Source organism: Mesoplodon densirostris, chromosome 18, assembly GCF_025265405.1.
Source record: "Mesoplodon densirostris isolate mMesDen1 chromosome 18, mMesDen1 primary haplotype, whole genome shotgun sequence".
Classification (NCBI taxonomy): domain Eukaryota; kingdom Metazoa; phylum Chordata; class Mammalia; order Artiodactyla; family Ziphiidae; genus Mesoplodon; species Mesoplodon densirostris.
Genome location: NC_082678.1, coordinates 48,711,583 through 48,723,854, shown reverse-complemented (window position 1 = coordinate 48,723,854; position 12,272 = coordinate 48,711,583). Strand labels below are relative to the sequence as shown.

General features: G+C 43.2%; 1 protein-coding gene across 1 annotated transcript in view; it reads left to right on the top strand.

The window, feature by feature from the left end:
• Nucleotides 1–12,272, top strand: part of VPS53 (VPS53 subunit of GARP complex) — a 129,467-nt gene that overhangs the window by 71,636 nt on the left and 45,559 nt on the right. The window contains exon 13 of the mRNA XM_060082862.1: nucleotides 2,883–2,977. Within this exon, the coding sequence (XP_059938845.1) occupies nucleotides 2,883–2,977 (95 nt within the window). The remainder of the gene's footprint in view (nucleotides 1–2,882; nucleotides 2,978–12,272) is intronic.

Genomic DNA, 12,272 nt, shown 5'->3' with positions numbered 1-12,272 from the left:
AAATAAATAGGTTAAGATATTCCCAAGACTTCTTCACATTCAGAGTCTAACTCTGCTGAACCACTTAAAAAAAAAAAACTTTTTATTTTGAAATAATTATAAGAAGTTCATAAGAAGTTGCACAGAGAGGTCCTGGGTACCGATCTCTCAGCTTCCCCCAGTGCTGATGGCTAACATAACTATAGTGCGTTATCAAAACCAGGACGTTGGCTCTAACCCCGTTTTCACTCGGGTGTGGATGTCTGTGTTTCCCCACAGTGTGGGCCTCCAGGTCATCGGGAGTGTTGGTGATATGCCGTTTCTCAAAATGCTCCACTACTGTACCTGGGATTATCTGCCACATTTTTTATTGTTATTTTAAACTTTTTTTCTTTTTTAATAATGTCAAACTTAGGGAAAGTTTTAAGAATTTTACAAGGAACTCTCAACTATCTTTCACTTGGGTTCACCAGTTGTTACTATTTTGCTACATTTACTTTTCCATTTCCTCCCCCCTCCCTCTCTCTCTCTCTCTCTCTCTCTTGCTCTTTTTCTCCCTCCCTCCCTCTCTCTCTTTCAGAACAAGTAAGTTTATAGGTATCACACCCTTTGTCTCTGAGTATTTCACTATGTATTTCCTTTTTAGGAAATACATTCACTTAAGAAAGATTTTCACTTAAATTACTACATATCAAAATCAGAAAACCTAACATTCGTACAATACTATTATCTCATTTACAGACTTACTTAAATTTTATAATGTGATTCAAGAGTGATAAATTGAAACATTGTCAATAGTTGGAAAAGTACACATAAATTAGTAGGTAAATAAAGCCAAATACAAAATACACATGTTGATTTAAAACATGACAACATTCTATATTATATAAACTCCCATTTATAATTTCCAGAAGCTATCCTACAGATGTGTGAATATTTTTGTCAAGGGAAGAAAATATAAATAAAGGGAATAATTGTAATATTTATGAAGATTCTATTTTAATTAATGAAAAGATATATGGCTATAGTGGCCATATTTTCCAGTTCTAAAATCAGGATATCTAATCTTACAAAAGTTATTCAGATTAAATCACATTTGTCTATTCATTTATCTGATCATCTTATTGAAAAGAATAGAATTATTTTTTTAAAAAGGTAACTGACTTAGAAAATGTATAACAAATAGATAAGGACCATACCTTCACAACCATCATACTACATCATGGATCCCTCATTTTAAACTAATGGAAATGTGGAAAAACTCCTAAGGCATCTGTGAAATGAAGTGGGACTTTGAATCCAGTCAGTTTAAACTCAGTGAACCTGAACTTGAGAGCCTCTTACAGTCTCAGCCTAAGACCTGACTTTGGCAGTGGCTTCTGGATGATAAGAGAAAATAGCCCAGACTGTAGTTATTCTTAGGAAGGACCAGAGTTTCTTCAAATCCTGCAAAAAAAAATTAAAGACATGGAACTCTTAGAAGGTGAAAAGGGAAGAGAGTTAAACATGAAATTAAGTGGGATATATCTACAGTTGACATTTAATTTTTGGTGATCATTACCAGTTTTTACAGATACTTTTAACCATTACAACGTTTTATTTGTTTTTAATTACTAGCAGAAGGTAATCATTTCTGTCTGTTATTAGGGGGCTTAGCTTTTCCTCTTTTTATTAAAAGATACGAGCCATTCAATTCAACAGGTGTGCTGTGCGTGCCAATTTATATCCAGATTGTATTCTTGTATCAAGCCCAGCAAAGGCCCAAGGACCTCTATCTATTTTCAGATACCAACAAACAGACATAGATAGAATTGGCTTTTTTTTTTTTTTTTAGGAACAGAAAGAAATATGTAGGAAGATCCTTGTTTATTTTTTAGATGTTTTGAAAGGGAATTTAAATAGCAAATAATAGTTTTTAAATGTTTGCCTGCCCGGATGACCTTTTTATCAGTGGTTTCCCAGTTTCAGTTGGGGACCAGTACTGATCCAGGTTTTAGCTGGTGCAAGGCAAAAAAATAAAGACAAAACAGCCAGCCTGTGTGTCTGTCTATCTCTTTGTCTTTCTGTCTGGTATAAGGTCACCAACTAACTGTCTTTTCTTGGGAAGGACGGCCTTTATGTGGCTATTTTCTCTTATAAAATGTTTGGGTATACAATACTCTTTCTTTTAGGAGCTTGTGGTTAGAGTAGAAAGTAACAAAATAAAAAGTTAGCAACCCTGTGTTGACCCCCTACTTTTCTTTTTTTCTTATATTTGTTGGTGAAATTCAACAGTCTTAGGAAGCACCGCAAGACAGCAATGATCTACTAGAAAGAGTTCTGGTTTAGGAGACAGGAAACTTCACCATGTGCCTTGAGGCAGGCTGCTAATACCCTCTGAGGCTCCCTTTCTTTAGGTGTAAAATAGTAGTAATAATTCCTATACTGAGGATTGTTTTGAGGAATAGATGAGATATTTCGTACCAAAGTGCTTGGCTCATAATAACAAGCAGTAAATGGAGGCTTTTAAAACTGGATGGTGTGAAAGCACTTTATATGTTCCAAAGCACTGCACAGCTCTGCGGTGCTGTTATTAGCTAGAATTTACATTTTGAAAACATCAGTCAGATGATGAAGAGCTTCCAAATTGAAAACGCATGTGTTATCAAAGTAGCAATGAATCTTTCACCGCACAGAGCACGCAAATGATGCCAACAAAGCTGGCTTATTGTTCACAAACTGGCATGACTTATAATACAGGACACAGTCTCAGTCTAGTTACGCCAAGTGCTTCTTATCTGTAAGTTGGGAGTGAACTTTGAAGGGATGTTTTCTTTGAAACTGCTTGAAAGTTTGCAAAGATGGCTCAAATATAGGGTTTCTTTTTTCTTTTCTTCTTTTCTTTTTTTTTTTTTCCATTACAGCCAAAGAAGCCTAAAGTCCCAGACAATCCATTTCACGGCATTGTTTCCAAGTGTTTTGAGCCTCATCTCTACGTGTATATTGAGTCCCAGGACAAGTGAGTGATGAACATTTTGCTTCCTTCTCCTACATTTCTCGCTCCTTGGGTCAGGGCTGGGGCCTCACAAGGGCACAGCTCCTTCTAGAGGTTGAAGGAGGGACTTGGGGCACCTGTTACCCTCCCTGGAAACCTGTTAAGGATGTTTTTCGGCCTTTTGAGTGTTATCATGTATTGTGTCCATAAATCTCAGATGCCTGAGTTTGACTCTAACAAGGTTCCAAACAGGTCCCAGCACCTACTTCCCAGGTGGGCGCTGAGCCCGTATCCCACTCTGTATGTCAGCCCGTGAGGCTTTACAATGTCAGGCGCTGGAAAGTGGAGAAAGAAAGCCTCATCTCTAATGTATATGTTTTCAAGTATAATTTGTTTTAACTTTTCACTGTGAAATCATTTAGACTTACCAAAAGGTTTTAAAAAGCTCTCATATACCCTTCACCCAGAGAAATGTTAACAGTTTACATAACCGCAGTTATCAAAACAGGAAGGTACCATTCTCCCACGGATGTCCTTTCTCTGGTCCAAGATCCAATCATGCATTTAGTTGTCAGGTCTCTTTAGGCTCCGTTAAGCTGGAATAATTCCTCAGTCTTTTCTTTGTCTTTCATGACCTTGACACTTTTAAAGAGTGTTTGACCAGCTATTTTGTCCAAAGCCCTCAATTTCTGTTTGTGACGTTTCCTCTTGATTAAATCAAGGCTATGCATTTTGGGCAAGAAAACCACAGAGGTGACATTGTGTCCTTCTCAGAGCCCAGTGCGTGATGTCAGGAGGCATCTCACCTGGATTTGTCCTGTTATTGCTGAGGTTGACCTTGACCACTTGCTAAAGTGGTGTCTGCCAGCTTTCTCCCTGTGAAGCCACTATTTTTTGCTCTGTAATTCATAAATATCTTGCGGGGAGGGGGATACTTGGGGACTATGTACATATCCTATGTCTCATCATACTTTGCCCACTCATTTTTCACATCCCTTGACGATTCCTGCCTGAAACAATGATTACTGTAGTGTTTGCCAAACGTTGATTGTTTCTGTCATTTCTTCTATATTTACTCATTAGGGTTCTACTATAAGGAAGAGCTTCCTCTTTTCCACCACTTGTTGGTTTGTTTTTTTTTTTTCCTGTTTGGGCTGATGTGTTATATTTTCTTTGATGAATTATCATCCATTTAACATATATGCTTTTTACAGAGGGGCTGCAGAAAATGTTTGCAAAGCAGCCCACTGCAGCCAGGTTCCCTCACAGCCAGAAGAGTATGGTCATGTTCCAGTATCCATTGTTCATGCAAAGGACAGAGATCCCTCTTCATCCCCGAGTCTCTGTCCACAGCCAGAGCAACTGTGGAAGGCCCTTCCATGCTGAAAAGCACATTTTGGAAAGGCCCAGTTTCTGGAACAGGCCGAACTGACCAGAGACAGGCTGGTCCAGGCTCTGAGGAAAGGCCCGTAGCCTAAAGAACACATGCTTAGGAGGACCAGACAGTGGCTCACATAGGGGGGACAGCAGCTGTGAGAAAGTTCTTGAAGGGAGTTCTCAGGGAAAGCATTTAGGTGCTGAAGTCCAGTCCTTTTTTTTTTTTTTTTTTTTAATGCTTCTTTCAGTTTAGCACATTCTTGCTTCCAAGTATGTTTCAAGGGTAAACCATAAGCTTAAGAGAACATTTCAAGTGGCTATTTGTGTCTTAAATGGAACATTATTGTTATTCAACTATTTGATTTTATATCAATAGATGGCTTCTATTCTTTTCTTCCCTGATTACAAAATGCTTCATATGAAAATCCCAGAAAATTATCTTTGTAAAAGAGCTTCTACGTTAACAAAAACAACCTCCTCACCGCCTCCCACCTCACACAGAAAAAGTTGCCTTGACGTTTTTTGCCTTGTAAAGCCCCAGTTTTCCTCCTGCTCTCTGTCTGTCGGGCTTGTGTCTGCAGGCATGCAGAGGGGCAGTAGTTACTATTGCCATTTAGTCCTTTGAAAACACCCTCTCTTCTGCGTTCACACAGTTTTCTCTCAGGATATTTTTTTTTTTTTTTTTTTGTGGTACGCGGGCCTCTCAGTGCTGTGGCCTCTCCCATTGTGGAGCACAAGCTTCGGAAGCGCAGGCTCAGCGGCCATGGCTCACGGGCCCAGCCGCTCTGCGGCATGTGGGATCTTCCCGGACCGGGGCACGAACCCACGTCCCCTGCATCTGCAGGCGGATTCTCAACCACTGCGCCACCAGGGAAGCCCTCTCTCAGGATATTAATAAGACACCCTTACAAGGCAGGAAAAGGAGCAGCTATTTGCCTGTTAGATGAACAGGTCAAGGAGCAGCCCACCCGTATGACTATTTTGGGACAAAGCCCTCTCTTCTCTTATCAATCCAAATTCTTATTTTTTAAAAGGCTTAAAAGCTATTGGGTCCAGGGTTTAAAGTACACATCTGAGATAACCGTGTACTTTCTCAAAACTTACCTGGTCTAAAGAGTCAGTTTTCTGAATTATCTGGTGTCATTCTGGGATCTGCTCTTTTCGCATGGCCTTGATTCGTATAAAGCACACTCATTGTTCTTAAGACTTTGGGCCAAGAGCCAGCCCGCCCTTCCTTAGGGACTCTCCATTTCTGTATGAAAACTGCAGTGCTGGCCCCTCATCCTGCCGTCTGGCCTCACTGGGATGTTTCCGCAGCACTAGTGCAGTAGCAGAAGCTTCTCGTAGGAGAACTGCGTAGGCTGTGCTGTTGTCGCTCCAGAATAAACCGCAAACGCTTGAAGTAGAAGATAGAGTTCAAGAAATCCATTTCCTCATCTGTTAAAGAAGAGCATCAGACAAAATAATGCCTAAAGCAGCAGGTCATTAACCTTTTTTGAGTCATAGATCCCTCTGAGAACCCGATGAAAACCACAGGTCCTCTCGCCAAAAAAAATCCACATAAACCCACACACTATTTTGAGGACAATTTCAGGGGGTTCTACAAAGCTCGCCCTCCCTTAAGTCAGAGAATCCTAAGACTGGGGAAGGAACTCAGGTGGGGACTGATTGAGGACAAATTACTACTCTTGTTGTTCTGACTCAGAAATCTGCAAGGGAGGAAAATCTGAGACCATTCACAAGTTCCCCGATGACTGAGACCCAACCCAGGGTAGCGGAAGGAGCATGGGCCTGGGTGCCAGACAGACCTGGACTTGAGTCCGTGCTCTGCACTCACCAGCCTGGGGCCGTGAGCGTGGCCCTAACCTCTCCGAGTTTATTTTGGGCTCTCAGTGAATAATGCCCCCCTCACAGGATTAGCGGTGAGGAATAAATGACATGACATGTTGTCGCTCGGCACAAGTAAACAGCACTCGGGAACTGTGCCTGCCCTGCCCTTCCGGTGATCTTGTCCTGGACTCTCAGGTGGTTGGGTGGCCCGCTTGGTGCTGCCAGCTCTCTGTGGGCCTGGCGTGGCGTCTACTCTTCCGTCTCCCCCGCCTCCCACCTGCCCGGGGAGAGTCCTGGCAGCACCTGCCCCAGCCCAAAGCCCAGCCTTGGTAGGAGGACTGCGGCGCCAGTGCTCAGGGAGGAGGCGTGGGGATGTCCCTCCGCCACCTCTTAGCTGGCTGGGCTGAGCTGTCCTCCTGTGCTTGGAGCAGCTTTCTCAGTTTTTGTCTATGTCCAAGGAGGAAGTTTGTAGTGTCTCTTCTACTCTTGGGGATGTAGGCGTTTTCTTTGGCTGACTTGCAGGAGAGATTTCTCTCCATAGGCACTTTCTTCACTCCATTCAGTGACATTCTCAGTCCAAGAAATTATTAGGGACTCCATTTCTGCCCATTCTCCTGAGTTCCCTGTCATAGCTTTCGTTGAAATAGAGCCCGCCACCCCTTCTAGCTGGGTGAAGCCTAGAGTCTCTCTATAAACTCATGTTGCTTGTTGTTTGTTTTGAATTAATTTCAAACTTTCAGAAGAGTTCTAAGAATCGTACCTAGAGCTCCTGTGTATCCTTCACCCAGGTTCCTCAGTTAACAGCTGTCTCTCGCGCCTCCGACACACACACTGACAGACACACACATACTCACGGGTATATGCACATACATGTTGTTTTTCCTGAGAGATTCAAATTCTCAAATTGCAGGCAAGATGCCCCATTACTCCTTAATATTTCAGTGTGTGTTTCCTGTAAATAAGGCCACAGTCTATGTAACCATAGTACGAACCGTCAAAATCAGGAAGGTAACATTGATGCAGCACTCCCATTAAATCCATAGACCCCATTCCCTTTCCCCATTTGCCCCAATCCTGTTTTTTATAGATCTCAAATCCATTCCGGGATCACAGGTTACATTTCTTTGTCATGTCTCTTTGGTTCAATCCAGAAGAAGAATCTATTCTTTCTTTATCTTTCATGACTTGGAAATTTTTTTAAATTAATTAATTATTTTATTTTATTTTTGGCTGCGTTGGGTCTTCGTTGCCACGCGCAGGCTTTCTCTGGTTGCAGCAAGCTGGGGCTACTCTTCATTGCCGTGCGCGGGCTTCTCCTTGGCGGAGCACGGGCTCTAGACACGCAGGCTCCGTAGTTGCGGCGCACGGGCTTAGTTGCTCCACGGCATGTGGGATCTTCCCGGACCAGGGCTTGAACCCGTGTGCCCTGCATTGGCAGGTGGACTCTTAACCACTGCGCCACCAGGGAAGTCCCATGACTTGGAAATTTTTGACAACCTGTAGGCCAGTTACTTTGTGGAATGTTCCTCAGCCTGGTTCTGACTAATGCTGGCTCATGATTTATGATTCCTACAGAAGTGGTGCCACGTTCTTCTCAGTAACTCTTGTCAGGAGACACACGGTATCAATGTGTCCCACAGCTTGTGCTGGTCAATTTTACTACTTGGTTTAGATGGTATTGGCCAGGTTTCTGTATTAATTAATAAGTAATGAATAAGTGTTGATTAACCTTGAAACCACATAAATAGCCTTTTTCTCATCTTTCACTTACTTATTTTACCATCTGTTAATGATACTTGCCTGAATCATTTATTACTAAGATAGTTGCCAAATAATTATTTTTCTAATTCCATCATTTCTTCTACATTTATTCTGTTTTAAGAAACAGCCTTCTCTGTTCCCCGTTTATTTGTCTCAGCGTGGACAAATTCCTATTTGTGGATATAGGAATTTGGATTCCTATTTTATTCAATGGGTTATAGTCATTACTATCTTTTTTTTAACTTTATGTTCAAATAAATTTAGACCTACAGAAAAACTTCAAAAATAGTGCAGATTTCCCATATTCCCTCTCCCAAGCTCCCTTAGTGTTCACATCTTACATAACTGCAGTACAGTTATTATCAAAATCATCTAGTAAACATTGGTACAGTACTATTCACTAAACTCCAGGTCTTATTTGGATTTTACCAGTTTTTCCACTCATGTCCTTTTTCTCTTCCAGGATCCATCATTATTTGTTTTAATGCTCAAATTGTCCTGGTTTCAGCCCCTTCCAGCTAGTTTTCCATTCTTTTGCCTGCCCCTAGCGTTTTCTGAGTACTTTCTTTCTGGCCCAACAAAATATACCAGGCTCATCTTGTACTTTTCTAACCCAGCCCTGGAGTCATCCATTTTTCCAGGATCCCTTGTTCCTTTGGTGGGAAATGATATTTAGAAACTAAGTCTGCGCATTATATATGTTCATTGCTGCTGGGGTGTCATGCTTCTAGGTCCTCTGAGCTGAGAGACCCAAGAAATATATGTATGTGTATATCTACATATCTGTCTACTTTTCTACCTATTTATATTTTAAAACCTGTGAGTCTATGCCAATAACTCCAGTTCTAACCTAACCTCAGGGTTTATTGGAGCGTCCCCTGTCCCATGTCTGTAACTACCTTCTACAGCAGTGAGAAGCTTGGTTCCCAGAATCCTCCATGTATTTACCTGCTCCATTTACCCATGTGGAACCCATCTCCCAGGTGTGCTCAAGCCAGAGCTTGGCTCCCTGCTGGCCACACCAGAGCCAATTCCTCTGCCCCAACCAAAGGGAAGGGGTAGGGGTGCATATTAGTCAGCGCATCCTTGGATGAACAAGTTCTCTAACTTCCTGGGGGTCTTGAGCCGCTTTGCCCGTACTCACCTCCTTGCCCACTTTTACCATCTTCCTCCCCCAGAGCCATCACTCCTGTACTTTCCAGTTAGAATACTGTTTCTGTGAATGTCAGCTGCAGACCCACCAGAAGACACGGCCTCGGTCATCCATACCTAAGCTTGGTGTGCAGTGTGGTTTTCCTTCTCACCGTGTTTTAATCTTCCCCTCTGCTGCCACCGCTCTGCAGTAGTCTTTATTCCTAGGTCGTTTTATGTATCAGTGGAACTCCCAGCAGTATTTCACATGGCGCCCCCAAAATGCTTATACAGTTCTTGGGTTAAAAGCTCAAGCTACAGGGAAGAGGATAAAAGACACCACCTGCATCCATGACACGTTTCCTTAAGCTGCAGAGAAAGTGAATCACAGCAATAATCATAATACTATGTATCTGTATAGCGCTTGAGAGTTTTGAAATCAAAGCATCGGATAGTGGATAGAGCTTGGCTTTGGAGTCAGAGAGGCCCCAGTTCGAATTCCAGCTCTGATAAATTCTGTGACCTAGGGCAAGTTATCTTATTTTTCTCAGCCTCAGTTTCTTCATTTATAAAACAGGCATACTAATGCCTTCTGCTCAGGGCTGTTGTGAGGATTAAGTGAGATTGTATTTATAGTGTAGCCAGTGCAGTGCCTAGTTTATAGGCATATAGCCTAGTGTGAGAGAGAGACCAAAAAAAGTTTTTGGAACACAGCATGGAGGGGTAAAGGTATGAACAGTCTGCTGTGGGAATCCAGAGGTGTGTATGAACCTAACTGCAGGTCAGGCTTTTCTCAGTCTGTATCTTCTGCCTCAGCCAACTCCTTCTTCCCGTCCTCTCCCCCTCACACCATATTCTGTACTTACTTCTGACTCCAAGCCTTTGCTCTCTTGCCTGAATCTGCTGTGGAATTTTCTCTCTAGTTTCCTCTGTTATTTCCTTTGTCTAAAACAAATTGGTCATATTGTCTGTACTGCAAAACTAGCATTTTGTTGCCATCTTGAGATCTAAAGATCATAAACATGAAGGTCCTATCTCCCCCAATAGGTCACAGCCTGTAATGGACAAATGCTGTGTCTTGACCCCCCGCAGCACTGTCATCAGGACTTGACCCTTTTTAAACTCTTACTTGACTGTAATTGCTTTAGGGTATGAAAGGCGCACCCCTGTGATTCCATTCAACAGGTCCGCACGCCCCGTGTTCCTTTCCCCAGTCGTCCTTCCTATAAGATCCTGCCGAAACTCAGGGTAGTGTTCGGTGCCTGGAAGAAATGGTAACCTTTGCTTTTTTTGTTGTTGGGCTCATTTATATCTTATACTTGCTGCCCACAGCGCCTTGTGCGTACGAAGCGCTCCATCCATATTTGATTGGATTGCGTCCTCTTTGCAAGCTCGTGAACTTTACCCATTCCCATCCGGGTGACTTGTCCTCTTCTCTTCCGTGAAGCTATTTGATTACTCGTTGTCTAGTGTCTCGTGTGGCATAGAAGCAGGCTGACGAAGAGCGCAAGATGGAAGTGGGGAGGGGTGGGTCACTCTGGTCTATTTCTCGTTCACACCAGAGAACCATGTCAACAGTAACCCAAGAGACATTCTGCAAAATATGGAAGATCTTTAGTGGTTTTTTTTTTTTAAGAGGAAATTTTGTCTCTGTTCTACGATCACAATTAATTTATAGTCTTGCTCATCAGCTTGGCTCCGAAATAGGAGGTAGGTGAGGAGGTATCCTGGCTTCAGCTTCCAGCGGCATTAGAGGAGTGGTTCAGGCAAAAAATGCATCGGAGCTCTCGCCCCTGTTTTGGTTGGCACCGTGGATTTGGAAGTTAGAGGCTCTCATAGGAAGACTCCAGAGGACCCCGCCCCTGCTGTTCCGTGCTCTCCTCCAGGGCACCAGCCCCAACCCTTCCACTCCCATCCCTTGGGAACAAAACGTGGAGGTTGATCCGCCAAGTACATATTGGGCACCAATGTAACTGGGAGCTTAGCTGCCCACAGAAGCTTGAGGGCTGGGCCTCGGGAGAGCAGAAGTAACATAGACATTATCCCTGCCCTCGAGAATCTCACGATAACATACGTGATGCAGAGAAGAAGATTCTACCACTATAAAGCGAGCAGCTTTCACCTTCTCTGCCAACTTCAGCTCATAAGAAGTGACTGGCTACAGTGCTGTTTCAGGAAGGCTTCTGAAATTACCCTGGAGATCAGTGAGAAAGACACAGCCATTCCTGATGAGCATGGCCTACCACGGGCCCAGGATGGGAGAAGGTCAGCATGTTTCCTGAAGAGTTGACATCCTCACACTGTATAATGAAGTGTTAAAAAAAAAAATAGTCGTCAGTGTGTTACAGATGACAGAAGTTGCAACTGAGGTAGAGGATGGGCGTGAGTAGTAGGAGTTATCTAGGTGCCCCCTGAGCTGAGCTGGGAGGGTGAGTGGACAGGTGGTGACGGGAGAGCCACCAGGGGACGCATCCAGGCAGATGCACAGAGTCGGGGATAGAGATGGAGCAGAGGGCAGCTGAGGGGAGTCTGGCTGGAGCATGGGGTCGCTGTGGAGGAGACGTGGGAAAGTAAATGGAAAGGTGAGCCAAGAGGAGGGTGTGAGGAAGGAGGGTGGTCACGCAGGAGCTTTCCAAGGTCAACTAACTCGCTCCTTCTCTGCTTGTTAACTGTCACCACCATCACAATGGACCGTCCTGAAGTTCTTTGAGGGCACCGTGGCTATATCTGGATGTAATAAACTTTCAATAACAAAAGCTCTTGAGTAAAATGTCAATTTTCTCCTGTTCCTACTCATTAATACTGCATGTGGTTCTTGTCTTTTTCTTCTTGACTGTTATATAAATATGGAAAAAAAAACCCACAGCTGGATTCCTGTAGCCTTAGACAGCAACTAAAAAGATGCAAAATGTTAAGAGGGGTGGGAACACCCTCCTCTCCCCCATTTTACATAGAGCACAACTGTGCAGGGACCCATTAATATAGCCCTGCTGGATGTGAACAGTGATGACTCAGTGTGACTGAGGCAAATTCAGTGATGTTTGAACGGGAAATGGGAGAAAGTTGCAACCATCTTCACCACTGTGACCTGGGGCAAGCCTGGAGCTGCTCAGTATTTTCTCTCCTCCCAAGATTTCTTACACCTTTGATTTTGGAAGTTGTTAAGAAGAAACTGCATTAAAGGAGAAAGAAAGCATTCGACTGTTTCTTTACAGTTTCT